The 26,533-nt window shown below is 47.7% G+C and overlaps 6 protein-coding genes across 10 annotated transcripts in view; 2 read left to right on the top strand and 4 right to left on the bottom strand.

Moving 5' to 3' along the window:
- Positions 1-964: 964 nt before the first annotated feature.
- Positions 965-9,022, bottom strand: LOC124462169 (cullin-5). Of its 4 annotated transcripts, none has more exons than XM_047013753.1 (19): positions 8,538-9,022; positions 7,735-7,844; positions 7,528-7,627; positions 7,021-7,197; positions 6,312-6,453; positions 6,020-6,165; positions 5,696-5,776; positions 5,464-5,602; positions 4,870-5,000; positions 4,614-4,721; positions 4,299-4,363; positions 4,000-4,141; positions 3,566-3,697; positions 3,297-3,420; positions 3,002-3,177; positions 2,504-2,665; positions 2,043-2,161; positions 1,782-1,905; positions 965-1,387 (listed from the first exon to the last, which is right to left on the bottom strand). In XM_047013753.1, the coding sequence occupies exons 1-19, from the start codon at positions 8,628-8,630 to the stop codon at positions 1,193-1,195; spliced, it is 2,466 nt and encodes an 821-aa protein (XP_046869709.1). In that variant the 5' UTR covers positions 8,631-9,022; the 3' UTR covers positions 965-1,192. The 4 variants fall into 4 exon arrangements, with proteins under 4 accessions (XP_046869709.1, XP_046869710.1, XP_046869711.1 ...); XM_047013754.1 differs by having other exon boundaries at positions 4,000-4,132; XM_047013755.1 differs by having other exon boundaries at positions 5,509-5,602.
- A 140-nt stretch (positions 9,023-9,162) lies between these two features.
- cbr1l (carbonyl reductase 1-like) lies at positions 9,163-11,385 on the top strand. Its single transcript, XM_047013757.1, has 4 exons — positions 9,163-9,559; positions 9,890-10,070; positions 10,176-10,299; positions 10,726-11,385. The coding sequence occupies exons 1-4, from the start codon at positions 9,274-9,276 to the stop codon at positions 10,963-10,965; spliced, it is 831 nt and encodes a 276-aa protein (XP_046869713.1). The 5' UTR covers positions 9,163-9,273; the 3' UTR covers positions 10,966-11,385.
- A 139-nt stretch (positions 11,386-11,524) lies between these two features.
- tgfb1b (transforming growth factor, beta 1b) lies at positions 11,525-16,807 on the bottom strand. 2 transcript variants are annotated; one of them, XM_047013769.1, is made up of 7 exons: positions 15,487-16,806; positions 13,658-13,927; positions 13,426-13,503; positions 13,188-13,344; positions 12,924-13,074; positions 12,487-12,597; positions 11,525-12,072 (listed from the first exon to the last, which is right to left on the bottom strand). In XM_047013769.1, the coding sequence occupies exons 1-7, from the start codon at positions 15,842-15,844 to the stop codon at positions 12,025-12,027; spliced, it is 1,173 nt and encodes a 390-aa protein (XP_046869725.1). In that variant the 5' UTR covers positions 15,845-16,806; the 3' UTR covers positions 11,525-12,024. The 2 variants fall into 2 exon arrangements, with proteins under 2 accessions (XP_046869725.1, XP_046869726.1); XM_047013770.1 differs by having other exon boundaries at positions 11,531-12,072; positions 12,924-13,071; positions 15,487-16,807.
- Positions 16,808-17,427: 620 nt separating this feature from the next.
- Positions 17,428-19,027, bottom strand: b9d2 (B9 domain containing 2). The gene is made up of 4 exons (XM_047013767.1): positions 18,957-19,027; positions 18,459-18,567; positions 18,154-18,279; positions 17,428-17,754 (listed from the first exon to the last, which is right to left on the bottom strand). Exons 2-4 carry the CDS (start codon positions 18,544-18,546, stop codon positions 17,441-17,443), a joined length of 528 nt encoding a protein of 175 aa, XP_046869723.1. The 5' UTR covers positions 18,547-18,567; positions 18,957-19,027; the 3' UTR covers positions 17,428-17,440.
- A 914-nt stretch (positions 19,028-19,941) lies between these two features.
- LOC124462158 lies at positions 19,942-23,631 on the bottom strand. Its single transcript, XM_047013734.1, has 5 exons — positions 23,562-23,631; positions 21,494-21,752; positions 21,136-21,169; positions 20,573-20,747; positions 19,942-20,282 (listed from the first exon to the last, which is right to left on the bottom strand). The coding sequence occupies exons 1-5, from the start codon at positions 23,602-23,604 to the stop codon at positions 19,942-19,944; spliced, it is 852 nt and encodes a 283-aa protein (XP_046869690.1). The 5' UTR covers positions 23,605-23,631.
- A 2,603-nt stretch (positions 23,632-26,234) lies between these two features.
- Positions 26,235-26,533, top strand: part of LOC124462157 (solute carrier family 13 member 5-like) — a 3,849-nt gene continuing 3,550 nt past the window's right edge. The window contains 1 exon segment of the mRNA XM_047013732.1: positions 26,235-26,413. Within this exon segment, the coding sequence (XP_046869688.1) occupies positions 26,235-26,413 (179 nt within the window).

Genomic DNA, 26,533 nt, shown 5'->3' with positions numbered 1-26,533 from the left:
AACAGAGTTCTTGCATTCTCTCTGTATAAGCTGAATGCTTAAATGCTCCACCTTCTACAGTACCTTAACCCTCTAAACAGGTTATCACAGAGCATTTAGGGATTGTTGTAGTACTCCTGCATACTAATCCGGGGAATTTTCATGTCACCCAACCAATTGATTGTTCTTCTTCGGTCCTGTAAAATTGAAATATAACATTAAAACTGACATTTAGAACAGCCCAACATTGGTCTGCCCCTCCCATCAGTATCCGTCTCAAACTAGTCCTGGGAAAATAAGATCGGTCCATTTTGGAAACTTAGCCCACCGAGTCATTCTGTCTGTTGCTGTGTTTGTAACATTTTCAAGACCGTGTTCACAAAGTGTTCAGACAACTACTGACCTATGTCGAACGAGTCATTGTCATTAGTGCTATGAATTTTGTCATCTCCACCACAACAAATATGTCTGGCAAGGTAGGGGGGGGGAAACAAGTTTCCACCTGTACCATGACTGGCCTTGTCTCCTCTTGCCTGGATTTGGGTTGACCTGATTTAACTGTGCTATAGGGGGCTTAACCCAGTAAAGCAGGATTATCTCATTTCCACAGTTTGCAAGCGATGTTGGTTCAGTTGTGTGTTTACTTATTCTGGAGTCGATGTTTGTTCTTAGTCATGTGACCCGGTTGGTTCTGAACTTTCAGAATCCGGATTTACGGAACGCCCCTTTAAGGAATACCACACCCTGGGCATCACCAACCAACAGTCTTTTGCCTCACGCCTTTTGAGACACAATGGAACCCAGCTCCATAACAAACTCTGGGTCAGAGGGGGCGTCATGGCAACAGATGGAGGCCACATCCTGTCTTCTGCCCAGAACAACGAGGGGCGGGGCTTCTAGACTCCTGCTTATACCCACTTTTCTCTTTTGTTCAGTTGTAAGGCAGAGATCATTCCCAGTTACCAGTCAGCTTCGTTGTTGTTCGTTTTTTTTTTTTTTTTTTTTTTTTAATAAGCCTGCGATTCTCAGGTCAATAATTCAAGGGTTTATCCCCACACGAGAAAAGGGAGGAAGGTGGGGAGGTGCGAGGGGTGCGGGGGGGGGGGGGGGCGGCGGGGGCCTGGTCATGTTTAAATTGTCCGTCAGGCATGACCCCTCCCCCTCCCACCCAGGTTGACCGCTGTCGCCGCGAGCAACATCCCAGAGTGCTTCGCTACGCCATGTAGATGAAGGTGTTGATGTCCGTCTCGTCTCGCTTGATGTACTTGTGCTCGATGAGCCACTCCATCTGCTCCTTAATCATCTTCTTCTGAGGCAGGAACATGTTCTTCAGGATCTCCACCAGCTCCGTCTGCAGCTGGGCGTTGCTGATGCGTTTCCTCATCTTCATGATCTGGATGATGGCCTCCTGGTGGAGGGAGGGTGGGAGGGAGGGTGGGAGGCAGGGAGGGAGGGAGGGAGGGGGGGAGGGAGGGAGGGAGGGAGGGAGGGTCGGAGGCAGGGAGGGAGGGTGGGTGGGAGGGAGGGAGGGGTTGGAGGGTTTGGGGAGAAAGTCAATATCAATAACAGAGCAGTAGATATTAGCCGAGTACAATGATCTAGATGAAATGCCTCCTGGTATATTGACAGGTTGATGTGTGTGTGTGTGTGCCAAGTCAATGTCTCTAACAAAACAGTAGATATCTGCCAATGAAAATGATCATGAGATGATCAATGATTAATAATCATGACCTGCCCATAAAACGATGATAACTTGGAAATGGTCCAACATAGATGTATTGACAAAGCGGTGAGAATCCTACCTGAGTTCTTAATATCCTGAGCTGGACAATTCCCTCGTTCTCCTCCTCTCTCATTCGCTCAGTGGTGAGCTGGAGTCGGCCAATCAGGTTGATCTTCCCTCTCTTCTGGACCTTGGAGTTTTTTCTGTGGTGAAGAAACCTAAGTATAAACAGCCTAAATATACTCTACATACACGACACACACTTTTTGGAGTAAACCAATTAAGAAGGCGTTTCCTTTGGTATTTCAAAGAACGCTAGTCGTTAGCTGGTCGATCTTACATGAGTGAGAACTCCTGGTTGACGTAGAATAGCGTGCCCTCTGAGAAGTCTTTGGGTGAACCCACGATGGGGTCGTATGATAGCACCTGCCGCTTCAGTTTAGGAAATGCCACTAAGGACTGAGACAGAAGACAGGGGTAAGTTTAGAAAATAAAAAATAAAAATACATAGCCCAAACAATTATATATTTGTTAAGATCCCAGCCCATTTCTTTCTTTCTTTTCCATAAAAACAATTAATTATGTACCAAGGGCTCGCAACTAGCTTCAAGTTTAAGAATAGAAAAAAAGGTGGAGAATATTTTTGAAAATATTCTATTGAAAAAGGTACAAAAAAATATTCACGTTTTATGTTATTTTATAGGTTTGCGTCATTGATGAGTATTTGATGAGGGACTCTACTAAACTGTACTGTACTCTACTGTACAGGAACCAGGAAGTGGGGTCCCTAAAGCCCCTCACCCAGAGCGTGCGTCTCAGCTCGGCGTCAGGAAGTTCCGTGGCCAGTTTCAGGTTCTCGAAGCTGATTCTCTCCCGGGGACGCTGGTTCCAGGCGAACAGCACGGCCAGCTGAAAGGTGGTGACCTCTAGGTCGTACTGTCCCATCTCGTTCTTGAAGGTGATCTGACAAGACAGAGGCGTGCAGTCAAATAAAAATGTAGTCGACCAAAGAAATGTCTCTCCGCAAATTCGAAACAGTGTGTAAAATCTGTAACAAAATGCCTGGGGTAACATTTTAAAGAACCTCTATACGTGACAAACCAACTCAAAACAACTTTCTTTTTTCAACATCAATAGCAACTATGCTAATATGTCCCCTCAAGGGATAGTAAGTCGAATTATTGTTGATAACTTAGCATTCATAAACCTTCTCCACACCATCTCCAGGGAGATAGCTCCTTCTAAACACAGTGCTACAACAGGCCAGGAGCAGCTGTTGCTGTCAGGCAGGTCACTCACGATGCCGTTGGACATGAGGTGGTGCCAGTGCAGCTTGCGTCCGCTGTGGTTCTTCTTGTAGAAGTCCTCCACCTCAGGGATCAGGTCCTCCAGCTCCGTGGGCAGAGACACAAACACCTTCTCCGAACTCCGCGACCACGCCCCGGCGTTCAGGATCTTTATGTTCACCGAGTCGGCTGGTGGAAACGCCGCGTGCACGCAAGGAAACACACACAGCAGCTTGAGAACTACATCAGAAATCCAGTGACCCCCCCCCCGGGTCAGGTCCAGGTAGAGCCAGTTTCCTGTGTGTTACCTGGCAACGCCAACTTGTTGTGTTTATGCATCTCTTTGAAAGACTGGTTGAGATCTTCCGACACTTTGATGTCCTGGAACATCCTGGCCAGCTTGTTTACATAGTCTGCAGGCATCCCAACTTCCTGTGAGGACACGTGACTGAAATTAGCCAATCACTGCCACGGGAGGAAAAAAAAACTGCACAAACTCCTTCCTACAGTGTCTGTGTTATACAAGCGCTTCATGTGGACGGACACACACACACACGCACGCACACACACACCGTACCCTGAGCCACTCCACCATGTTCTCTTCGATCTCGTTGTCGGCCGAGATGTCCAAGATGAGACGTCTGGTCAGGTGGGCTTTGTGGTAGCGCATGAACACGTCTTTGTTCTGGACGTACTTCAGCACCAGCAGCTAGACGCAGACACAAACGATCGGCATGTAAACACAGGTTGCTCTGATGTCACTCTGATGTCACTCTGATGTCACTCTGATGTCACTCTGATGTCACCGCGGTTCCCGCCAAAACACGAGAGCATCAACATCATCAAGTCACAGAGGTCTTCTACTGAGCCCATACCCACCATAAACAAACCACGCAGAGTCTACGTACGAGTCTACGTACATGACCAGGGGCCAACTGAGGCCCTTAGCCACGCCGATTTACCCGTTTTTTTTCAGGCCTACAAAGTCCACGTTTAAAAACACGCACTTACAACTTCCTTCAGTTTGGCCTCAATCTCCTCGGAAGTCAGCTTCTTGCTCAGAGGGGTTTTTCTCAGGAGCATGTCACAGTAGTTTGCCAGAAGCTCTGGACATTTAGACTCCGGCTGGGTCTTCAGACCCACACTGACCCGCCAGGAAGGGAGACCAGGTAGAGGCAGGACACAAATGAAAACCACATACAGGTCAAATACTAATTCTGTGAAGAATCTTTTTTTTTTTTTTTTTTTTTTTTTTTTTAACAAAGATTGTGTCAATATTCTTGTGGTAAACAGAAGAGGTTTTCTCTTACCCTTTTTGCTTCAAGGGCAGTTCAAGTTTAAAAATGGTGGCATCGTTCACAACCGCTTTGTACGCCTGGGAAAAAAAAGTTTGGGATATTTGTTAAAATGGTACACAACAACGTCAGGGTTAGCTATGCTTTTATTTTTTATTAGGGCTACTTATATTTTATATGTTATTTTTTATTCCCCTTAATATTAGCTAGACCCCCCTTAGTACTAGCTAGACTTTGCTCCTTTTGTGTAGTTAGTCCACATATTTAAGTTTTCTATATTCCTATATGTTTAATGTATGCCAGAAGGAGACAGAAGTGGGTGGAGCCTACCTTGTCCCTGGCTGTTAAGAAGCGGGGGTCGTCCTGGAAAGCCTCTTTCACCAGTTTACTGAAGCGGTTGAACAAAGTCAGGAGCTGCTCCACGTATTTCTCAGAGTCCTGTCCTCGCACACGCACACAGGTCATTCAGTGACGTATCTCTTAATTTGTTACTGTAGATTTTTTTAATCGCTTGTTGACTGAATGCGTGTGTGTGAGAGAGTGTGTGTGTGTGTGTGTGTGTGTGCGCGCATGTGGCCCCCCTCACCGTGGTGATAGTTTCCGCAGAGGCCACCATGTCTGCCAGGCCGGCGTTCATGATGTGATCCTCCAGATCCTTCAGCATGGGCTCGATCCCACTGGGAACCTTGTCCATGAGCGAGAACATCAGATGCAGCTCTGCGGAGGAACCACACAGTCACGCGTCTGTCCTGGGGAGGCCCAGATCGCCCTGCACATCTACAGCAGTGGCACTGCACAGTAGAGTGGTGATTACCCGGACTAAAAGGCTTGCAGCCATCAGTTTCGATGGTGCTTATCAAAACTATGTACGCTCAATACTAAAAACTAATGCATTCAATACTAAAAATACATTTATGATATGCTAAAACCCACATATAGGCTTGTATAGTTTAATCTACAAGGTCACACTGGGGATTACTGGCATGTTCCTGATGTGCTTGGGTGTAGGTCAGATACTGACATCAAAGAATACAGTCCTGTACGGATGGCTGACATCAAAGGGTGGAGGGAGGACTGACAGGAAGTGGGGTCACGGACAGGAAGTGAGGTCACGGACAGGAAGTGAGGTCACGAACAGGAAGTGGGGGGGGGGCACGGACATGACATTTCTTTTGCAAACCTGAGCTGGCTGTGCCTTTGGCTGGAGTGCTCCGGCCGTACTCACTCTCTGTCTCGTTTCGTTTGATCATGCCTGGACACTCTGCCAAGATGGTCTCCTTGAACGACGTCACCAGAGCGTTGACACAGCACTCCATGAGCTGAGGTCAGGGGACCAGAAAAAGCAAATGACTGGTCGGGGCTCGATGTCACGGTGTAAGCGTGTGAAGGTAGGGGGCGGCGGCGGGACTTACCGCCTGCACGGAGCTGCACTCTCGCCTCGTCTCCAGGTAGCGCAGCGCTCGCTTCTCCTCCTCACGCAACTTGGCGTCTGCCTGTTTGGGAAAATAAAGACATCAAATAAAAACATTGTATGAGCAAATAAAGGTTAGTTAAAATAAAAAAAAATAAAAAAACGAGTTTTCGAAACAATATTGACGTTAACATTTCTATCAGAAAGTAAACAAAGGCTGCTCAGCTTGTCTGGGAAAGAGGGCCACATTGTTTTTACACATTTAAAAAAAATTAAGTACACAACGATCAGTCTCTTATACAACAGAGGAAGGCTGAGGGCTCACGTATTTCATATAGTTCTGGACTCCATTCTGCTGGAGGTATGAAGGTGCCTGTGTTCTGTAAAACCTCTCGGTGGAGTCCATGTAGGCCTTCTCAAAGTTGTCCCTGTAGATCTGCAGCTTGTCATCCGGGTTGGAGCAAAGGTTCACTGCAGGAGGGGCGGAGCAAGAGCAGCCATAGTTACTCCATGCAGGAAGGGATAGGCACAGCTGATTGGTTAGACTGCAGGTCACATGTTAGTTACTAGAACGAGGCTGTACGCCAGTGGTACGGGTCTCCTTTCCTGGTTCTCACCGTAGGATTCTCTGACCCCGATGACCAGCTGAGAGTCGAAGGCCTCACCAAGCCTCTCGGCGTGGACCAGCTTCATGGCGCTGTCCTGCAGCCTGTTCTTGATGTTGGAGAATATCGACTCGTTCCAGGTGTCCAGCATGAGCTGCCACGGGCGGGCAGAGAGAGAGAGAGAGAAAGGGAGAGAGAGAGAAAGAGAGTGGGAGAGAGAGAGAGTGGGAGAGAGAGAGAGAGACCAGAGCGAATGATCTCACTTAAATGATGACCCCGAACTTGATAGCAGTTGTAGTTACCCCCAATCCCTGTTATGTTTAGGTAAAACATAAATCCGAAACTCTTCCTCCTTCTTCATCTTCCTCCATCTCGCCCCACTCCCGCCATCACCCTCCTTCCTCTCTCTCTCCATCATTCTCCTTCCTCTCTCTCTCCATCACCCTCCTTTCTCTCTCTCTCCATCATTCTCCTTCCTCTCTCTCTCCATCACCCTCCTTCCTCTCTCTCTCCATCATTCTCCTTCCTCTCTCCCCTTCACCCTCCTTCCTCTCTCTCTCCATCACCCTCCTTCCTCTCTCTCTCCATCATTCTCCTTCCTCTCTCTCCATCACCTTCCTTCCTCTCTCTCTCCATCTCCCTCCACTCTCTCTCTCCATCACCTCCTTCCTCTCTCCATCACCCTCCACTCTATCTTTTCCTCCATCGCCGTTCTCCTCACCTTCCTGACGATGCTGTCCTCCACGTTGGACTTCTTGTTGCTCCCCTGCTTCCCCATCAGAGTGATCTCCAGCTGGCAGAAGGGCTTGGGCAGGATGTCGCACTGGGTGAAGAACTTCCTCCACTCCACGATGTAGGCCTTGAGCAGGGCCGTGTCGTCCTGGTGACTCAGCACTCGCTGTGGGAGACAGCACAGCGCCCGTGTCACCACACTTCCGGGTCACAAAAAGGCAGTAGCACCTTGCAATGTTCTATCGAGCCAAATGTACACATGGAGGTGTGTATGTCACCAGGTGGAAAACAAATACTGTCCCTTTTAGCATGCTTACAAAAGGCATAAACCAGGCTTTTCCTAGGGAGACAACAAATGAAGCGAAGACATGTTGGCTTGTTTAATACAGTGAGTGCACCATGGGTATGTGTTCTAAGCTCTGGGTGATAAGTGTGTTGCCAGTGACGACTTATCAAATCCTTGCATAGACTTTTCCCCAAGCTTGAAAGGACATACCGCTTGTGCCTGCTTGATGAAATCTAAAATGTCTTCTTTCAGGGCTTGGTGGATCTTGGCTGGACCCTTGTCGTCCCAAAGACATACTGCATGAACGTCTCTACGGTAACAGGAAGAGGTCATTTACACATACCCATTGGCTACTGCGTTGTACGTCATCTCTCAGGTATGACGTTTATCATATATCAACAACGGAACTATACTCACGAGAAAAGGTCAAACCACTGCTGTTTGGTAACGCACTCCTGTCGGAGCAACTTCAGGACGATTGGGCGCATCAGGTCCCACTTGTCTTCAAATTGGAGGGAGCCTTTGTTCTGAGTTAAAGAGAAGAGCCGGTTTATCCACTTTACGATGGATATGTATGTGGCCTGTATTAGTATTATACAGCTAGGCTGTCTATAACAACACTGACAGGAGTCGTTTTTGAAACAACTGAAATGGGATCCTGGTTCCCACTTGGAATACCAAAAAAGGACCACTCTTTAACGGTTTCATTCTGACAACACACAACCGATGTCGAGCATGCAAATGAGATGCTGTTCATATTCTTGTTTTTTCAAGAGTCTATGCCGACACATGAACACTGACAGAGACAGTTAACAAATATACTCCTAGCAGCTCGCTAGCATGCACAATGTAAGACACAGTCTAACGTTGAACAATTTTTATTTCATAACAACTACCAACTATCAACGAAATGTATATGTAGAAATCGTTGCATGTTAGAAAAAGCAATTCAGCTCGACAGGAGCTACATGGCTAACTGGCTTATGTGCTGGTCGGCCCCATGTTTACTGGCGTAGCTAGCAAGCTAGCTACAGTACCTAGCAAGCTTAACCACTGTTACAGTTGTTAGCACAGACTACACATGTTGGAGACGCGACTGCCAGGTTTAAGGTAAGTCTCAAGCAAGACCAACAAAAGTAATCCCACTGTTCGAAACAGACAGCAATTGCAACCAATCATTACAAATGCTTTTGAGCTTATTGAATTGAGGAGTCTCCTACCTTGAGCAAATTAGACGTCGCCATGTTTACTGAACCTATACCCTCGCACAATCTCGCGACAATCAATCCTATCACGCTGCCTATGAACGTCATGCATTATGTAAATAAAGGTTAGCGTAGTGTAAAATAAACGTAGTGTAGACTGGATTTGAAGAATCTGTAATATTCCCATGTTTCCCATGGCAATAATAATCAGGTTTATGTCCTGCCGTATCCTGCTTAAGTTAAATAGGCTTTCGATTATGAGTATCAAAAACGGTATATTAAAAAGTCAAATGGTTTATTCATAAGCATAATTGTTTTGATTAGCTGATACGATAATACAGATCCATAACACAACCGGAGTACAGTGACAGGGGTGACAGAGGTTGTGACCCTTCTTTCTTCAAATTCTCATTTGCTCTCATATTATTGTTCTGTACCATGCCCACATCGATTGCAAAGTAATTTGATTCGGTGAATATAGATATCTCAACCTCCCACCATTGCAACCTCGTTTTTTTTTGTCTATCAAAAATATAGACTACACTTCTGCCATTACATTATATAGATTAGCTTTCTGAAAATGGGATAAGGATATCATCGTGACTAAGCACATTCTTGTTTTCTCAAGGCTGCATACGCTATCTATAGCAAGATCATTGGGTGAGATTGGAGTAGTCGTTGGGTTGGACTATAATCCGAAGTGCTATAAATAATACCAAGCCACTCATAACTGTAAACACGCAGAGAGAAAATGTTGAAAAAAGTTGCAGTCGTGACCGGTGGTAATAAAGGCATTGGATTTGCAATTGTGAAAGAGCTCTGCAAAGCGAAGTTTCCCGGGGACGTGATCCTTACTGCCCGAAATGAGAAACTTGGGAAAGAGGCCGTGGAATTGCTGAAGTCCGAGGGATTTCAGGCAACTTTCCAACATCTGGACATCTGTGATCAAGGAAGTGCTGTGAAACTTCGTGACTTTCTGCAGACCACTTACGGAGGATTGGATGTGCTCGTCAACAACGCGGGGATTGCTTTTAAAAGTAAGAATGTCCTACACGGCTACGTGAGCCTGGCTGTGTGACTTTCGTTTTCTTTTAACGTGGTATAACTAGCGAGAACCATACATAGCCTAAACATGATTTATTGAACTCCCTGTTTGTGTATAAAACCCTAGGTTGATATAAAGTGACCACTGTCTGCGGACGTAACCGCTGTCTGTAAATTCTAGCCTACGTTGCTTTGGATAAAGCGTCTGGCATGCGTGGCTAACTATCCATACGCTATCTGTACGCCGCTGTGGATAAAAGTGTCTGGCCACAGTCCACTGAATAAAGTATAAAATGTCACCATGTAATCTATCTCCTTCCCAGATGACGCAACGGAACCGTTTGGGGAGCAGGCTGAAGTTACCATGCGGACTAACTTTTGGGGAACGTTGTGGGTGTCCCACGCCCTTCTTCCTATCCTCAGACCCAACGCTAGGGTGATCAACATATCCAGCTTCGTCAGCAAGCGGGCCCTTGATCAATGTAGCCCTCAACTTCAAGCCAAGTAGGCCTACTACTGCAATCGTTTCACTCAACATCATCTCAAGTTACCTTTTTATATCATAAAGGTGATCGTATTTCACCCCTCTTTGTATTATTTTTTATAAAGGTTTAGAGACCCGAAGTTGTCTGAGGAGGACCTGTGCGGTCTGATGGGGGAGTTTGTAACGGCAGCTCAGAAGGGTAGCCATCAAGCGGAAGGGTGGCCGAACACCGCTTATGGCACAACGAAGGTAATGAGCAGTCAATGTAGTCCGCATCACGACCTAGTTAAGGGTGCATAGGCTACTGCAGACTCTATCGGTTTTTCTCTTTTGTGAAAATACAGTAAGATATATCTACTACTTAGCGTGGGGGGAGCCAAATCTTTGTTATAATAACCTACACATATCTCATAACTGCTATTGTGTCACACCTTCTAGGGCGGTATGCCCACTCCTAAAGCAGTTTAAAATTGAGCTCTTGCGAAACCCTATGACCTGTGTGTCAGTTGGCAGAGATTTTACTCTAATAACACAATTGAATTGAATGAATGAAGTTTCTGCAACCGCACCCGAGTTTCACAATTGCACATTTGGAACGTACCCAACAACCCGACAAAAAATACAATTGCCGTCATGAAATTAATCATCTTTTTTTTTCTTTCTTTTTTTCTTTAGATCGGAGTGACTGTGCTGTCGATGATCCAGGCACGCGAACTAACCAATACGAGGGCCGGAGATGGAATCCTTCTCAACGCCTGTTGCCCAGGGTGGGTCCGCACTGACATGGCTGGCGACAAAGCCCCCAAGAGCCCCGAGGAGGGGGCCCAGACCCCCACCTACCTGGCCCTGCTCCCAGTGGGGGCCAAGGAACCCCACGGGCAGCTGGTGTGGGACAAGGTCGTCCGGGAGTGGTAGGGGCATACACGGCAGATAATCATTTGAATCGTGATCCTTATTGATTGACCTTGTGGATATCACACATCAGAAGCCATCCGTTGATTCCATCGTTGATATGCTTTTTTTGTATTAGGGTAGACGCACACAGCCTAGCCTGTTAATTTTGACAATGTTCATATTTTAAGCGACTTCTCTCTTGGAAGTTGCTTTGGATACAAGCGTCTGCTAAATGGATAAATGTATATGTACCTACCGGGTACCACTGTAGCCTACAGTAAGGTGTTAGAGGAAACATTGGCCGTGTGGTTTCATTCCTGCATGACTTCCATCTCAGGACGGTGACATTCCAAAAAGCCTTAAAATTGTCCTCTGAATGTGTTGATGTACCATGTTTTGATGTTTTTGAAGACATTCCACAATAAACAGCTTTTAACGGTGCCTCTGAATTGCGTCTCTATATTATGAATGCGTCTTTACTAACGTGGCCACTAGAGGGCACAAGAGACCAAACAGAGAAAAGTCCCTGTATAAAAACACAACGGGTGTTTACGAAAATAAAGTACTTACGACACTTATGCCAAATTCACTATCTTTTTATTCAGCTACAAAGAAAATCCTGTTGCTACAATTTTCAACCTTTGCTGAATCTTGAACTGAGAGGGGTCGATTTACTTAAAATGATTAATTTGATCAACAATGGATAAGGCAGAAATACCAATAGGAAGCATCATACATTCAGTATTTTGAGCTAAATCTTCTCTGCTGTACTTACTTCTAGCTTCCTTACGAAGTGTTCAGGATAAAAGAAGGGTACATCCAGCCCTAAAAACAAAACATGACCCCAGCTGGCCCACACAGCCCATGACACAGCTAGTTAAAAATTAAGACTGAAAAATCGGTTGGAGTCTTGACAACGTAAACTCAACTAGTACGTAGTCAACCTTCAAACGTTTCTGGTAAATGGCCTTATCTCCTTTAAGTCTCTCAGATCTTTTTGTGGTGACACACCGATGAAGACAGTGGTGTTCTGAGGTGAGCGGACCACCAGCTCAGAGGATGAGGTGAGATGGATATCTATCAGCTGCACTTACAGGACTTCACTATCATGTTAGACAGCTGCTCCACCTGCGGAAACAGACACATTTCAGCCAACGTTGTCATGGACACATCCACAATTTCTGTTCCGGAACAGTTTTCAATTAAGTCAGATTTAACATTCTTGTGCATTTCAATAAAATACCACAAACAAAATTGAAATACAGCTCAGCTATGCACTTAGATCTTTGATCTCTCGCTATACTTCCATGAGCCCTCTACAGCGTGCTGGATAAAAGCATCTTATAAATGAATGAAATGTAAACGTTTGTAGTTTCCACCCGGACATTGTGCTACTATCCAAATTGCCTTCCCAGACTTAATATCGATGCTAACTAAGTTATTTTTTCGACGAAAAAAGCTAGCTAGTAAGCTATCGAACGGGTGAAAAATTCAAATCTGTAGAGTATGCTAAATTGTTTTAAATAGGCCTGAATACCTGACCTTGTGCTGCCGTCCTACGTAGTAGAGGATGGGCAACGGTTCCAACAGCTGTGGCACGCAGCAGGGCTGAGCTGATGCACCTGGGTTGTGCTGTTTGTACAGAGCCAGAACCTAAGGAAGAGAAGCCCTTTCAGCACGCAACATGATCCACTGATTTGTAGTCACTTTTTTAAACGTATATATAATCATAAATAAATTACAAAATAAACAATAATACATCTAAATACTACTACCACAATGGACAGGGGGTGCCACAGTGAAACAGATTAATCCTACCCAGACACTCTTGACATGGAAAATCTAAAAAACCTCAACTAGATTTCATTTTACAGGCAACACCCTTGGTAAGCAGGGTAACTAGCCTCTAATTTGGAGTGACGACAGGCTTTCCTTCTGGTACCAGAGACTCTCCAAACATGCTATTATGTCTGTTATACCTGGGAGTGCTTGCTTTCTGTGTTCCATATGTAGGTGCATGGTCCCATGCAGTAGTTGGCAAAGTAGCCGGTCGGCTCATGGATCCATTTCCAGCCCAGATCTTTCCGGAAGTCTACGTAGAGGCTTCGCACACAGCAGCTCTCAGTGCTACTGGAAGGAAACATAATACCAGAATAGTTGTTGGTCACTAAAGGTGTGTGTGCGTGTGTGTGTATGTGTGTATGTGTGTGTGTGTGTGCGTGTGTGAGAGAAGAGAGTCTCACTCTGTGCACATCTCCGTTGTTGTTGTTGTTGTCTGTCGTTTCCTGCGAGAGGTTAGCTGGCTGTGACGTTCCACAGGAAGTGACATCACCAAGATGTGAGGCCTTGGCATCCTCAGTTGAAGGTCTCCCTTGTCTCCTCTTTCAGTGGCAGCTATCCCTGTTCTCAGGAAACAGAGGATTCAGTTAGGTCTGAGGTCCAACTGTCAAAACTTGTGAGATTGTAGTATTGTGATATTACCTGATACAGTAAATTGGAAACGCGGCATATCCTTTCCACATTCACAAGGCAATTTCAGTTCGAACTCTTGTTCTTTTCCTGTGAAGAAAAAAAAAAGAAAGCGATATCAGGCAATCGCCGAGCAACTGTGTCATATTCATCTCACCTGAAAGGCATCTTGGTAAAGCCATGTTTTTCCACGTCTATACTCATGACAGGTTATCTGTATTACCCATAAAACCTTCTGTCTCACCTGACCCTCGCAGCCAATCACTTAGAGTCTGCGTGACGTCGAAAGAGAGCCAGTGATTGGCCGAAACATTCGAGACAAACCGCGAGCCCAAATAGCGGGACTTGTCTCCTTTGACGCTGTAGAGTTCGAGCCTCTGCTCGGAGCCGGGCGGCATGGTGGGGTTCTTGATGAGCAGGCGCAGTTCCGCTTGAGAGAGCAGGCTGTCGTTCCCCAGAGTCGCCTGCATCTTAGAGATGTCGAAGCGCATCTTGTTCTGTGAGGCATCGCCACCTGGGACAAACAGAGTAGGTGGACTGTCACACAAAGACGGGGGTCAGATGGCTGAGCGGTGAGGGAGTCGGGCTGATAATCAGACGGTTGATGGTTCGATTCCCGGCTGCTCTGGCAAGAGCGTCTGCTAACGGCTTCGACACTAATCCAACTGTAGCACACCTGATTCGATCTTTTTAAATGTTGGTTGATGTGTTGAGTACAACTGAGGTTGGAGAACCTAAAGGAAGTTTACTGTCCAGGACCAGAGCCCTGTTGTAGAGAAACTGTGGCTGAAGCATCACTGCAAATATCTGGACCTGTCCAGCAAAACAAAAGTCCGGTGGGACTTCATGCGCGTGACAGTCCTACTTGTTTGTGGTTGGGGAGTGACAGCCACCACAAAAAAATGTGTGAATTGTAAAGAGGAACAGGAAAGAAGATCTAGCACCTATTATGGCTAAACCAGTTTTCTTAAGGCAACATTTTAGTCGGGGGAAGAAAGAAAAACATACAGAGGGCCAAAGTCAGTTTCAGTTTTTGGCCCCATCTTACAAACTATCTGCCATCACCAAAATTACCCATGTGAGTCTGTGACAATAATTACATATCGACAGCGCCGACGAGGAAGTGAGGCTACTCTGGGCTGAAGATCATAGCAGGCCTGCGTCACCGCAGAGCATTACGCTAACCCCACCACATCGACCACAGCCTTAATCAAAGACCATGCTCTTAAACGCTGCTAACGTCAACCTGAGCTGCCCAGACATATCTCACTGACAACCAGAACGCACAACACGAGATTTATGCCGTCATTCCATGCAGAAAAGAAAAGGGGGAAGGATGGAGAAGAGGAAGGAAGCATCTGGTCAGAGGGAGAGGTAAAAGGTTGAGTGTGCTTGTGGTTTTGCACACACAGCAGACAGATTGCAGTGAGTTTAGTAAAACCGACGAAGGGAAACACCCATTTCCAGTCAACAAACCTTATCTGAAGGACGTAATTACAGAAATTTGCATCCTAAAATGTTTTCGCCGCCAACTACAGTTTCTATATATGTTCGCTCGGAAACTTCGACCAGACTTCAAACGGATGTCATCTGCATCATATCCACAACATTTGACGTGAGGTGGACATGCTAAAATGAGATCAGAAGCATCTATTCACATGGGCTGTTCTGACTGCTAGCTCTATAAACCATGTGATTTCTTTCTGCCAGCATCCTCTCCCTGCTGAAACCCTTCAGTGAAAACACATCAACCCCCAAGGCTTTTTGGATGCTTTTCGTCAAAAAAATGGGATTATAAATTCTAGTTCTCAACCAAAGACGGCATCTATGCAGGATCTGAGACACTGAATCAATGACATGAGTACACCCAGATGAAACGTGCCTATTACAATCAAATCAAATCATCCCCAAAAAATAAACCCATGACCTCCCCTCCCCCATCCACTGTTTTAAGGGCAGACAGAGAAGCAGCGACGGCAGCATAAAAGAGTTTCTGTATCAACAGGAAGTGGAGGTGTGGGTGGGTAGACTTCTCGCCGGGCTATAAACCGCACAGCGTGTGCGAATACTCACTCGGCGTCATGTTAAACTTGTGCACCTCCTTGGCAAAGTAAGCCTCTTCGTCGTCGTCTGGGGTGTGGGGCGCCAGGGTGCGCGCCTGCTCCCCGCGGCGCTCCACCGTGCTGTTGTAGAGGGACAGGAGCGACGCGGGGACACCCTCCTCCTCCTCTTCCTCCTCCTCCTCCTCGGCCCTGTCGTCGTCAGGCTCCTTAGACAGCCGCAGCTTGCTCAGAATCTGGCCTCGGATGGCCTCGATGCGCTTCCTCTTGACCAGCTCCAGGTCCAGGGTCTTGCAGGTGGACAAGGCCCCGCTCTGGCACGCACACTGCAGCAGCGCCACAGCCGCCAGCAGCACGGCCCCGGCCCTCATGCCGCCGCGGCTCGTCCCGGTGGGAGCAGAGAGGAACGTGGGGCAGCCTTGGGGAAGGGCCTCTGGGTGTCTCGATGCCTCTCTCTTTCAGCTCGCCCGGCGAAAGACGATGTCGACAAACACGCCCCCCTCCCCACCCGCCCCCCCCACCCCTCTGAGCTGTTTCCTAGTGTCTCCCTCCCTCTCTCTCTCCTGCCTTCTTACACCTCGGCTGCCGTCTCCCGACACAAAACAGTCTGGCCAGGGGAGCTGCTTTTTCCACAGACAGTCGCAGACACTGGTGGTCAGACCACAGTGAAGCACCACACTGAGATCACCACCTCCACCAACAGAAGCTCAGCCCCGACTGACTCACTCACTGGCTCCCTGGCAGGGTGCCTTCCTGGACTGTCTGGCAGACACAGCAGCCCCTAGTGGCCACCTCGGGGCTCCACCCTGCCATCAAGAGCCAAACACCTGAACCTGGAATGCTTCAAAGCGTCAATGTGTTGACGCTAAATGGTTCATTAGTACCCATAGGTTGTGGAGGGTTTATATCAAGCAATCGAAAAAATCGTACATATTCCTTTCCAACTTAGTTTACGGTTTAGTTTATCATCTCAATTGTGTCAATTGTATCCTCCTTAAACCTCTTAAAAGAAAAACTAACTGATGTAATCTCCATGGTTGATTGTCTGTCTTTACACAAAATCACAGTCTATATAAGAAGCAAAATATTGAATTTTAACTGGTAAACCCTCTCTCTCTTTTTCTCTCTCTCGCTCTCTGTGTCTGTCTCTCTGTCTCAAATGTTGGCTGTAACTAGGTTAAGCAGGCCCGTCTGATGGCAATACTAGCTAAACTAAGCGCGGGGGAATCAAAGCAACAACATACATACACTATCGGAATCATTCAAATACAATAAGTGCATTGTTGTTTTGATTCCCCCTTGCTCGGTACCAAAACCCTGATGTTCTTGTCTCTGCATCCTGTGTCTGAACTTAAATAGTAACAAGATACAGGAAGTGACAATAAAAGCGGCTTTGTGAGACACAGCTTCAAAGCACGTGTTTGCTTGTTCACGCAGCTTGGCAGAAGAGTGAGACACAATCATCGCTCATCAACTGTGATAACTAGCTAATTATAACCCAACATTCGTTCATTGTTGGACAACAGGTTAAACATCATTGGCACAGAACTTTGGAATGCAAGTGTGTGTTTTTATTTACATAATTTCACTATATCAAAACACCAAAATAGTTATAGAAAAGTACAAAAAAATACCAAGAAACGGCTATAAAGTATAAAATCTGTTTTGCATTGGTTAAAATATTAGTAGTTGCTGTGAAATGAGGAACGACTGAATTGTGAGGACAAATTGCAAAGGCTGACGGTGCTGAAAGGCTCACTGTCCCCCTTGTGGAGAAAAAAGGTAAAGACAAGCAGTTGAGGTTTCACTCTCAACAAGTACGCCACCAAAACAAATCTTCCAAGGCGAAACAATCCCATCCGACCAGTTCTTTTCGCCTGCCTCGATGTCCAAGTCTCCTGCCTCCCCCCCCCACGCCCCCCCAGCCCTTCCCCACGCCCCCCCCCCCCCCCAGCCCTTCGCCGGTCTCAGCTCTCCACGCCGTACCTCTCAAAGTGCCGCATGATAACGCCAAGCTCCAGCTCGACAGTCCCCATGGCCACCGTGTGCAGCCTGTACCTGTCCGCCCCGCTGTACACCAGGTCTGGGGAGCGGAGCTGGGGGCCTCCCCCCACGATGGCCTGGCTCAGCTGCTCCTGCCAGGTGCCCTGGGGCCTCCAGGTCACGCAGCGCACCTGGTGGTGCCCCGGGCTGGAGGGCACGTGGCAGTAACCGTACCCATACAGCTGGCAGCGCCCGAACGAGTCCTGGTGCCACACCTGCAGGTGAAGCTTGGGCCACCCTGGACAGAGAGACAGATTAGGGATCAGATGGCTGAGCGGCTGGGGAATCAGGCTATTAAATCAGAAGGTTGCCGGTTCGATCCCCGGTCGTGTAAACTGACGTTGTGTCCTTGGGCAAGGCACTTCACCCTACTTGCCTCAGGGGGAATGTCCCTGTGCTTACTGTAAGTTGCTTTGGATAAGAGCGTTTACTAAATGACTAAATGTACATGTAAATTAGTCCGCAAGAAATAAACAGCACTATTACAGAGCTGGCGTCCAAGACAGGATTGCGTGGGACTAAATTGGGGAATAACTCCAAAATACAAAACGAGGATGCTTTATTAGTACTTGAACAACCGCAATTTTAGTGAGTGGTTAACTGCCGGGTTAAACGGGATCCAGCCCATAAGTCCTACCTTGAAGTCCTTTGGTGGTGTAGTGTAGGTCAATGGGATGACTCCAGTAGGCCATATCTCCTGCTTGAGGTAGGTCCACCTGAGTTTGACCCTCCTTCAGGCCAGAGAGAAGCCTCCAAGCCCCTCCTATAAACGAACATATAAGCGTGTCATTGGATACTTAAGAAATCGGCGACATTCGTACGGTATGGATGGAACTGTCAGATCGGCGACATTCGTACGGTATGGATGGAACTGTCAGATTTAAGTCCACGCATTGACTGCGCAACTTAACTTGCCAGATATGAATATGCACAAGTACATACCTGTGTGAACTCCCCATTTGCAGAACAGGCTAGACTGAGGGAAGCCGCTGGCCCCGACGATCTGACCGATAATGTGTAGCTCTGCCATCACTAGTCCGGCTCCTTTCCCCTGAGCACGATAAACACATGGTTAACCATTACCATTGGCTTACTGTAATTGAACTGAGCCAGTAACATGCAAACCGAATCGGACATTACTTACGATAAAAGTATGGATATGACTAGCTAGCTAGCTAATGTCGCAACTATGATCAACCCATTAGGGACGATATGTCAACTGAGGTTGCAAAAATACACACGGATGACAGTTGTAGACTACCAGGCCAGTCAGAAACAGTACAAGCTAGCTAGGCTAACAATTTAACGACAAGTAGGATGTTAGCAGGGCTTCCACGTCAACATGAAATCGTTGACTAATGCATTCAAATGTTTTAATACTTCATCTTAATAGAAAAACGGTTTCATGTTTGGTAACACAATGAAATTATCAAGTCAAACCTCAAATGTTCACTCAGATTAGCTACAAAGCCACCATCAATGATCCTCATTTCCTTGACAACCTAACAGGAAACTACGGATAGTCTCGTAGTCAAATGAAACACACGCGATTACAAAATATTGACCTCCAGTAAAGTGTGATGTTGAATAGAACTGGTTGTTCTATTTTTACTAAATAGTGTATCCTTGTTTTACATAGGACAGTAGACTGTGGCCTGCCTTGGTTCATTTATAAGTGTACTGCATTAAAAAAATATTGTGTAACGCAATGTGAAACATGCAAAAAAAGAGCAAAGACGTAATTTCCATGATGTTTAATTTAGATTCTCAGATTAGAACATTGAAAAACAGCCAAAACAAGACGGCCAACAACAATCATCACAGAGCACATGGGTCACAACACTATCATTTAAGATATGATCTCAGTTGTAGGATAGTAAAACATAATATCTATAAAGAGAAACTTTAGGGACATTATCATGATATTCACGTAAACTTGTATTTCTTAATTAAAACTGTTTCATAAAAAACCGATAATATTTACCGGCTTGTCACTCACATCCCTATGATGTTAGTGGTGGAACACACAGGATACTAGAAGATAACCACACAGCAGTTATATTTGAACAACCACAATGAATGATCAAGAGAGCATTTAAAGTGTCAAGACAATGGGTGCCATACATTGATTCACATAGAAAGGAGATATCACCAAGAATCAATTGTGTAGATAAAGATAAAGGACTTGAAAGTCTTCTGCCTGTCAAACTCAAAACGCCACGAGACAGTCTCAGGCAGGGTCGGCCCAATTAGCCTCTATGGGTGCCTAAGCACAATTGATTTGGGGGGCCCCTCTGAGTCGCTTTAGAAATAAATTACATTAAACTGTAATTGAATGGGCTCTTGGGGGCCCTCTGGTGGCCACGGAGGCCCTAAGCAGCCGCTCAATTCGCTTATGCCTTGGGCTGGCCCTGGTCCCAGGCCACTAGAATGCAAATCCGCCACAGTCAAAGGCGTCAAAGTCCGAATCTCCCGCCTCGAAGTCGAAACTATGGAAATGGGGTGAGTCGGCCGTGTGGCTGCAGGTGTGGTATGCCCCTCCGGAGCCTATCTCGGAGAAGTTTGTGGTCACCGGAATGTCGGGAGCCCTGGTCTCCAGGTTGGAGGAAGAGCAGGCGCCGAGGTAGCCCATGGCAGAGGATGCAGCTGCACCGCCCATCAGCAGGTAAACCGCCCGGACAGTTTTAGCGTCGTTGCTACTGCCGTGGCGGAGGCAACCTGACGACCGCCCAGACCCGTTTCTCTTTGACCGCGGGGATTTCTTGCCTGGGGGTGGAGAGTGGAAGAGATGACAAGACGGAAGCATTATGGAGGACTAGTGACCGTGCGTTTTTATTATGAATTCAAAGATTGTTAATTTAATTTGTCATAATTCCTTAACCGTTTATATTTATAACTCCACATTACAAACCAAAAACACTTGCGGGCACAGGATATGTACATCATGTAAATCACCCTGTACATCTTTAATCACTCTTCAGCAATTACCATCATAAAAGCACGCAAGTCATCTCAATTTCAGGAATAGGCCTGCATGATAGGCCTTCATGAAATACCCTTCTCCTTTTTTGTGGCGTCTCCTGTGCTTGGGCCCGGTGACGGTGCTTCTGTGTCGCTAACTGGGGGAGTTTGAGGGTCTTTCTCGGTGACGTGGTCTGGAAGCGGATCTCTGTCTGTGATGCAGGGAGACCGAGTCAGGTGCCGTCTGCAGGGGCGTGACATCGAGACGCTCTGGGGATCGAGAGGACCGCTGTGAGCGAGCTGAGAGATGGAATCGATCCCTCACTGAAATGCTCCTCTCAAAAGGTGTTGCATTCGATGCATGTCGTGTATGGAAGTAAATCAGTGACGTAATATTCTGAATTATTAATATTGAAATTTAAACACCACCGAATTAGTTGATTTTAAATTCCCCTCTTTAAAATTGATATATTAAGTATTCAATGCCTTTTAAAATTCAAAACATTATGTCACTGATTTGATTCTTTAGTTGTGACTCTGATTGTCAAAATACTATACAAATAAAAGTGGATTTGATTAGGAACCGATACTGAAGAACAAAGGCATATTTTACATCCACAGGATGTAGACGATAAGACTTTCAGATAAACTGACTCACCTCTCTCACCTTCCTGAGCATGTTAAGCCACTGGCTAAAGAAAGAATAAAACAATGACTTCTCATTCCTCAGATTAGGATTACTTTTCGAAAGTTATCTGAACAGAGGTGATGTTTAGGGCTAACACAATGATAACAAGCCAAACACCCAGCTCCCCCCCGCCCCAGCCCAGCCCCCCCACCCCCCAGCCACCCCCAGCCCCCCCAGCCCCCCCCAGCCCCCCTAGCCCCCCCAGCCCCACCCCGCCCCCCCCCAGCCCCCCCCAGCCCCCCTAGCCCCGCCCGCCCCACCCCAGCCCCCCCCAGCCCCCCCAGCCCCCCCACCCCCCCAGCCCCCCCCCATCCCAGCTCATCTTCACCTGCACTCCTCAGGTGTGTGAGTCATCAGGAGCAGGAACTTGTCGAGGGGCAGGATGAGGGCAAAGCAGCAGTCCCTCCGTCCCCTGGTAGGCAGCTTCGGGAGGTCCAGGATCTCCCTGCCCTCCACAATGCCCTCACAGCCTCCCTGCAGTGCCACCATCTGGTCTGGAGGAGACGCTGCGTCGCGACACACCAGCAGAACGCCATCTGCGGACAGTACCATGTACCTCTCCTTCCACTGTTTGAACACAAATCCACCTGGACGGCGTGGAGGGAGAGAGGCAGAGGCGGCGCGGAACAGAAGAGAGAACTGTTGGTGTCTGCGAGGTTTTAGCTTAACTGCCCAGATCATGTGGGATAGAGAGCAAGAGAGTAAAAAAGGTCTAGTATCTCAAGGGTGGAGGGTTGATTTAAGATCAGGCCGCATTAAACACCCAACCACATACACACACAACAACGCCCCCCCCTCCGCCCACACACACACATGCACACAAACCTAAACACATCTCTCTGCCCCTCTCTCATTCTCTCATCCGCTGGGATTAGAGCGAGTCAGATGGTGAGAGGATCAGGGGCTCGGGCCTCTGATCTCCTGCTGACCAGAGCCCGAACAAACCAGAACACACAGACCCTGACCTCACACCTGCAGCATCACAGACACAGGGCTGACCCTGAGCCCACCCCACACCTGCAGCAGCACAGACACAGGGCTGACCCTGACCCTGAGCCCACACCTGCAGCAGCACAGACACAGACCCTGACCCCACCCCACACCTGCAGCACAGACACAGGGCTGACCCTGAGCCCACACCTGCAGCAGCACAGACACAGGGCTGACCCCACCCCACACCTGCAGCACAGACACAGGGCTGACCCTGAGCCCACACCTGCAGCAGCACAGACACAGGGCTGACCCCACCCCACACCTGCAGCATCACAGACACAGGGCTGACCCTGAGCCCACACCTGCAGCAGCACAGACACAGGGCTGACCCCACCCCACACCTGCAGCATCACAGACACAGGGCTGACCCTGAGCCCACACCTGCAGCAGCACAGACACAGGGCTGACCCCACCCCATACCTGCAGCATCACAGACACAGGGCTGACCCTGACCCTGAGCCCACACCTGCAGCACAGCGCAGGGCTGTGAGCATCAGGTCGCACAAAACAATTTCCATGATCCAGCGTTGGAGGGAGAGAGAGACATGGAGAGGAAGATAGAAAGAGGGAGAGCGATTGAGAGAGGGAAACACAGAGAGGAAGAGAGAGAGACATGTATAAAGAGAGAGAGTCTGGACTCTCTGACATGCTGCTTAGTTCTAAGGTGTTCCAGTCAGGCGGAGTGATTGAGACTGAAAACAGCTGGAAGGGAGTTTGGTGTGACTTCATGTGCCTTGTTTATCTTTGAGTTTCTCTCTGGGTCCATCTCAACAAGGACTGTTAAATATTGGTTGATGTTTCATAATATGCTGCTCTGGTGCCATTGTAGCTAGCTTTTAGGATCTCTGCTCAACTCAGTGATCAGATGGGTATAGCCAAGTGGGATAGCGTTTGACTGCAGACCAAATGGTTACAGGTTCCAATCGCCTTCTCTACTGTGCTTTGTATGGAAGAGGGTACTGCTGCATGAGTATTCTACACTGAATACAAAACTTCAGTTCAGAAAAGAAAACTCATGCATTATTAAGGTTTCAGTCGTGTAAAACAGTTTTTTGGGGCAAGTTCACAGAAATGCCAACAATATCACATCGATCGAAATAAATACATTAACTGTGTTTTATCGAAGAGCTGCACATTAATTTTCACAGCAACACAACCAATTAGTGACAACATTGGATGTTAACAAAAACACGAAACTCTTTCTATAGAGACGTCGAACACCTCATGTTATAGCCTCCGCAAAACACAGACAGACATGACTGAATAAGAAGGAGAGGACAACTCAGCGGTCAGAGCATTTGATCTAAAGTTCGCAGGTTCAAATCCTCTGCGTGCTGTCGGCTTAGGATACAGCACCAGCTAAATTAAAGTATTATTCGTCGTAATGAAGCGATGTTTCTTACCGTACTTGCGAAGAGTCCCACGGTGTATTTCTGACACGCTCATGTTAACAGTTAGTCCCCATCAGAGATGAGACAGCAGGCAGGAGAGGAAGTGGGTGTGTTTGAGAGAGAGAGAGAGAGAGAGAGAGGGAGAGAGAGAGAGAGAGAGAGAGAGAGAGAGAGAGAGAGGGGAGAGAGAGAGAGATAGGGAGGGAGAGAGAGGGAGAGAGAGATAGGTAGAGAGAGAGAGAAATGAAGGGGATGAGAAATAAAAAGAGAGTTAGAGGGAGGGAGGTATAATCCTCCTTCTTTCTAACTCAGCTGCCCAGAGGCTTGGACTGAGATTTTGCCCGCTGGGAAATCCAGGCACAGAAAACTATCCCGGTACAAATCCCATGAGAGCACGAGGAGGTTGATGCGAAACACAAACCTATAACCTCAGTTTTTTTTACTGATGAGATGTTGACGAGCACAACTATCATTTTAGGCCTACAGTGTCTGCTGGGTTTTCACATGGTTTAAACCTCACTCGTTTTCAAACAATTCTCACAATTTCCTACATATTTCAGGGACATTGTCCTTTGATCTTGTCAAGTCAATTCAAAAGTCTTCAGAAGACGTTAGTAGATCAATCAATTGTCTTTGGCTGCGTTCTTCATTACGATGTTCCCGTTGATAGATTAGGTTGAAACACATTTTATACATTACAACGAAAAGCAAAAGTGACGTAATGTCACCCGTCAACAAGTGCAAAAAGATCATATTTTCAATCCCACCAGCCTTTTCACTTTAACCCCAGATTAAGGCAATTGACATGCAGGGAATGATGCACAGCCACAGATGGCCACGTTGAGAACAGGACTGGACCAGTTCGTCTCTGACCATGTGGATATTCCTGAACTCCAGCCGTAAATCCTCCATATGCAGCAGTGCTTGCGAGGATGCAAACTCCTTTTGGGATTTACAGCGAGGGATTGGATGAGGTAGATAGTGAGCTTTGATGCGTGTAGCGCTGTTTTTGAGCATTTGACTGCAGATCAAGAGATTGCCAGTTCAACTACCCACCCCCCCTCCACCGCTCTTGTAGCTTTGGATACAACCCTCTGCTAAATGAAAACATGATACGTTGAATACTGTCCCCATTTCATTTCAAGAAGAGACTCAAGTCTTCACAGATGTTTCCTCTGTTTTTTTTAATAATGAATAAAAACAACGTTTCACCAGTTTGGGGATGAGTAAGTAACACAACACAACATAGATTAAGACCACAACAGCAGGGTCTGAAATCATGTTCATCGGTACACAGGTATCCTTTGGTTGTGGTCGATTGCTCTGCATACGTCTATGGGAACCACTGTAAATATGAGTCGTTTAGAGCACAGAAGTGCACTCTCCTTTTAAACTAACCAATGATCAATGAGAAGACAGCTGTTGCTGTAGCTAAGTGTGAGAGTCAGATGGCTGAGTGGTGAGGGAGTCGGACTAGTAATCCTAAAGTTGCTGGAACGATCCCCCGCCAAATGACGTTGTGTCCTTGGGCAAGGCACTTCACCCTACTTGCCTCAGGGGAATGTCCCTGTACTTACTGTAAGTCGCTCTGGATAAGAGCGTCTGCTAAATGACTAATTGTAAATGTAAATGTCCAGTGCCATCGTGTGGTTGTGATTCTCTACGTTGGGTCTGCAGTCCAGGGAAGCTCTGGTGGAGGCGTGGCTGTGGGGGTTTGACTAGACGGGCAAGCTGTGACTGGGAGTTGGGCAACCTCCAGGCTCCTGGCCCGCCACCTCATTAGGGGGCTGCAGCGAGCCCTCCTCTCCTCTAGGGGTGCTACACGGCGAGGCGCTCTCTCCTCTGGGCTCGTCGCTCTGCACGTCGTTGTTGCCGAGCAGACTTTCGCTCGCGCCGCCGTCGGGGCCGTCCATCTGCGCTTCGTTTTCGCCGAGGGTCCTGTTGCCGTGGGGATCGTCGGCGGGGGGGCCCGTCGTTCTGCATGACGCTGGCCCCGGGGGCGGGGTTAGTCACCAGGCCCAGGAAGAGGGGGGCGAGGGAGGCGTCGTCGACGAGAGCGAACAGGAAGGGGGAGTTGACGGCGAAGCGTGGATTGGTCATGGAGCGCGTCATGGCGATGGAGGTGGCGGCTGAAGCCTCCGCCCCCTCTTCGCTCAGCTCCACGCCGGACGCATGGAGGACGCTGGAGACCACCAGGGGCCCGGCTGAGATCCCTGACAGATCAGGACTTGTGAACAAAGAGCCCAGGCCTGGGAGAGGAGGGGGAGGGGAGGGGAGGGGAGGGGAGGGGGAGGGGAGGGGAGGGGAGGGGAGGGGAGGGGAGGGGAGGGGAGGGGAGGAGCGGAGCGGAGCAGAGCAGAGCAGAGCAGAGCAGAGCAGAGCAGAGGAGAGGAGAGCAGAGCAGAGCAGAGCAGAGCAGAGGAGAGGAGAGGAGAGGAGAGGAGAGGAGAGGAGAGGAGAGGAGAGGAGAGGAGAGGAGTCGTCAGAGTGACTCTGGGAATATTTTGTTGATTGTGCTTTGTTGTTTGTTGCTTTTGTTTGCACTCTGATTCTTTGTGAATTGAACAAAGGTCACTCCAAGTAATTCTACATAATATGATCCAGTGTCCCTACTCACCCATGCTCTGAAGCGCCTCCTGTAGTTCCTGGCTGTATTGCAGGTTGAACTTGGGCAGACTGACCTGCATGGGCCTCTCATCGGGCAGCCTGCTGTACAGGTCAGAGATGTTCAGCTTCTTCACCAGAGATGACACGTTTCCTCTTCCTGGTACCGGCAACACCACCAGGAAGCTGGTGTTTCCTTTGAAAGGAAAACAGGCCACCTGTTCACACAGGAGACGACAGCACAGGGATGGACAAGGGAGGTAAAGACAGGAGAAAGAGAGGGAGAAAGGTGGAGAGATTATTTGTCATCCTGCTTGTGTGAATGTTGCCCTGAATCAGACAGACTGAAGCAGAACGATGTTTCGCTGCCCACCCTGGCT

This window comes from Hypomesus transpacificus, unplaced genomic scaffold (assembly GCF_021917145.1).
Source record: "Hypomesus transpacificus isolate Combined female unplaced genomic scaffold, fHypTra1 scaffold_201, whole genome shotgun sequence".
In the NCBI taxonomy this organism is placed as follows: domain Eukaryota; kingdom Metazoa; phylum Chordata; class Actinopteri; order Osmeriformes; family Osmeridae; genus Hypomesus; species Hypomesus transpacificus.
This window is presented reverse-complemented; position numbering and strand designations above follow the sequence as displayed.

Bases quoted from the DNA above. Each gene is read 5' to 3' on its own strand.
- LOC124462169 (XM_047013753.1), bottom strand. From the start codon at position 8,630: ATGACGTTCATAGGCAGCGTGATAGGATTGATTGTCGCGAGATTGTGC. The intron at 5,777-6,019 runs GTGAGCCCTCAG...TTTCCCAAACAG, and splicing joins TCCAGAACTATATGAAATAC to GCAGACGCCAAGTTGCGTGA. The intron at 3,178-3,296 runs GTAACACACAGG...CGTTTCCACCAG, and splicing joins CAACAAGTTGGCGTTGCCAG to CCGACTCGGTGAACATAAAG.
- cbr1l (XM_047013757.1), top strand. From the start codon at position 9,274: ATGTTGAAAAAAGTTGCAGTCGTGACCGGTGGTAATAAAGGCATTGGA. The intron at 9,560-9,889 runs GTAAGAATGTCC...TCTCCTTCCCAG, and splicing joins CGCGGGGATTGCTTTTAAAA to ATGACGCAACGGAACCGTTT. The intron at 10,300-10,725 runs GTAATGAGCAGT...TTTTTTCTTTAG, and splicing joins CCGCTTATGGCACAACGAAG to ATCGGAGTGACTGTGCTGTC.
- tgfb1b (XM_047013769.1), bottom strand. From the start codon at position 15,844: ATGAGGGCCGGGGCCGTGCTGCTGGCGGCTGTGGCGCTGCTGCAGTGT. The intron at 12,598-12,923 runs GTATAACAGACA...TCTCTTCCTTAG, and splicing joins CAGAAAGCAAGCACTCCCAG to GTTCTGGCTCTGTACAAACA. The intron at 12,073-12,486 runs GTCAGGTATTCA...CTGTTTCCGCAG, and splicing joins ACGTAGGACGGCAGCACAAG to GTGGAGCAGCTGTCTAACAT.
- b9d2 (XM_047013767.1), bottom strand. From the start codon at position 18,546: ATGGCAGAGCTACACATTATCGGTCAGATCGTCGGGGCCAGCGGCTTC. The intron at 18,280-18,458 runs GTATGTACTTGT...GTTCGTTTATAG, and splicing joins CAAATGGGGAGTTCACACAG to GAGGGGCTTGGAGGCTTCTC. The intron at 17,755-18,153 runs GTAGGACTTATG...CTCTCTGTCCAG, and splicing joins CACCACCAAAGGACTTCAAG to GGTGGCCCAAGCTTCACCTG.
- LOC124462158 (XM_047013734.1), bottom strand. From the start codon at position 23,604: ATGAGCGTGTCAGAAATACACCGTGGGACTCTTCGCAAGTACG. The intron at 21,753-23,561 runs GTAAGAAACATC...CACGCCGTCCAG, and splicing joins TGGGACTCTTCGCAAGTACG to GTGGATTTGTGTTCAAACAG. The intron at 20,283-20,572 runs GTATTTCATGAA...CTCCACCCCCAG, and splicing joins CGCCACAAAAAAGGAGAAGG to GCAAGAAATCCCCGCGGTCA.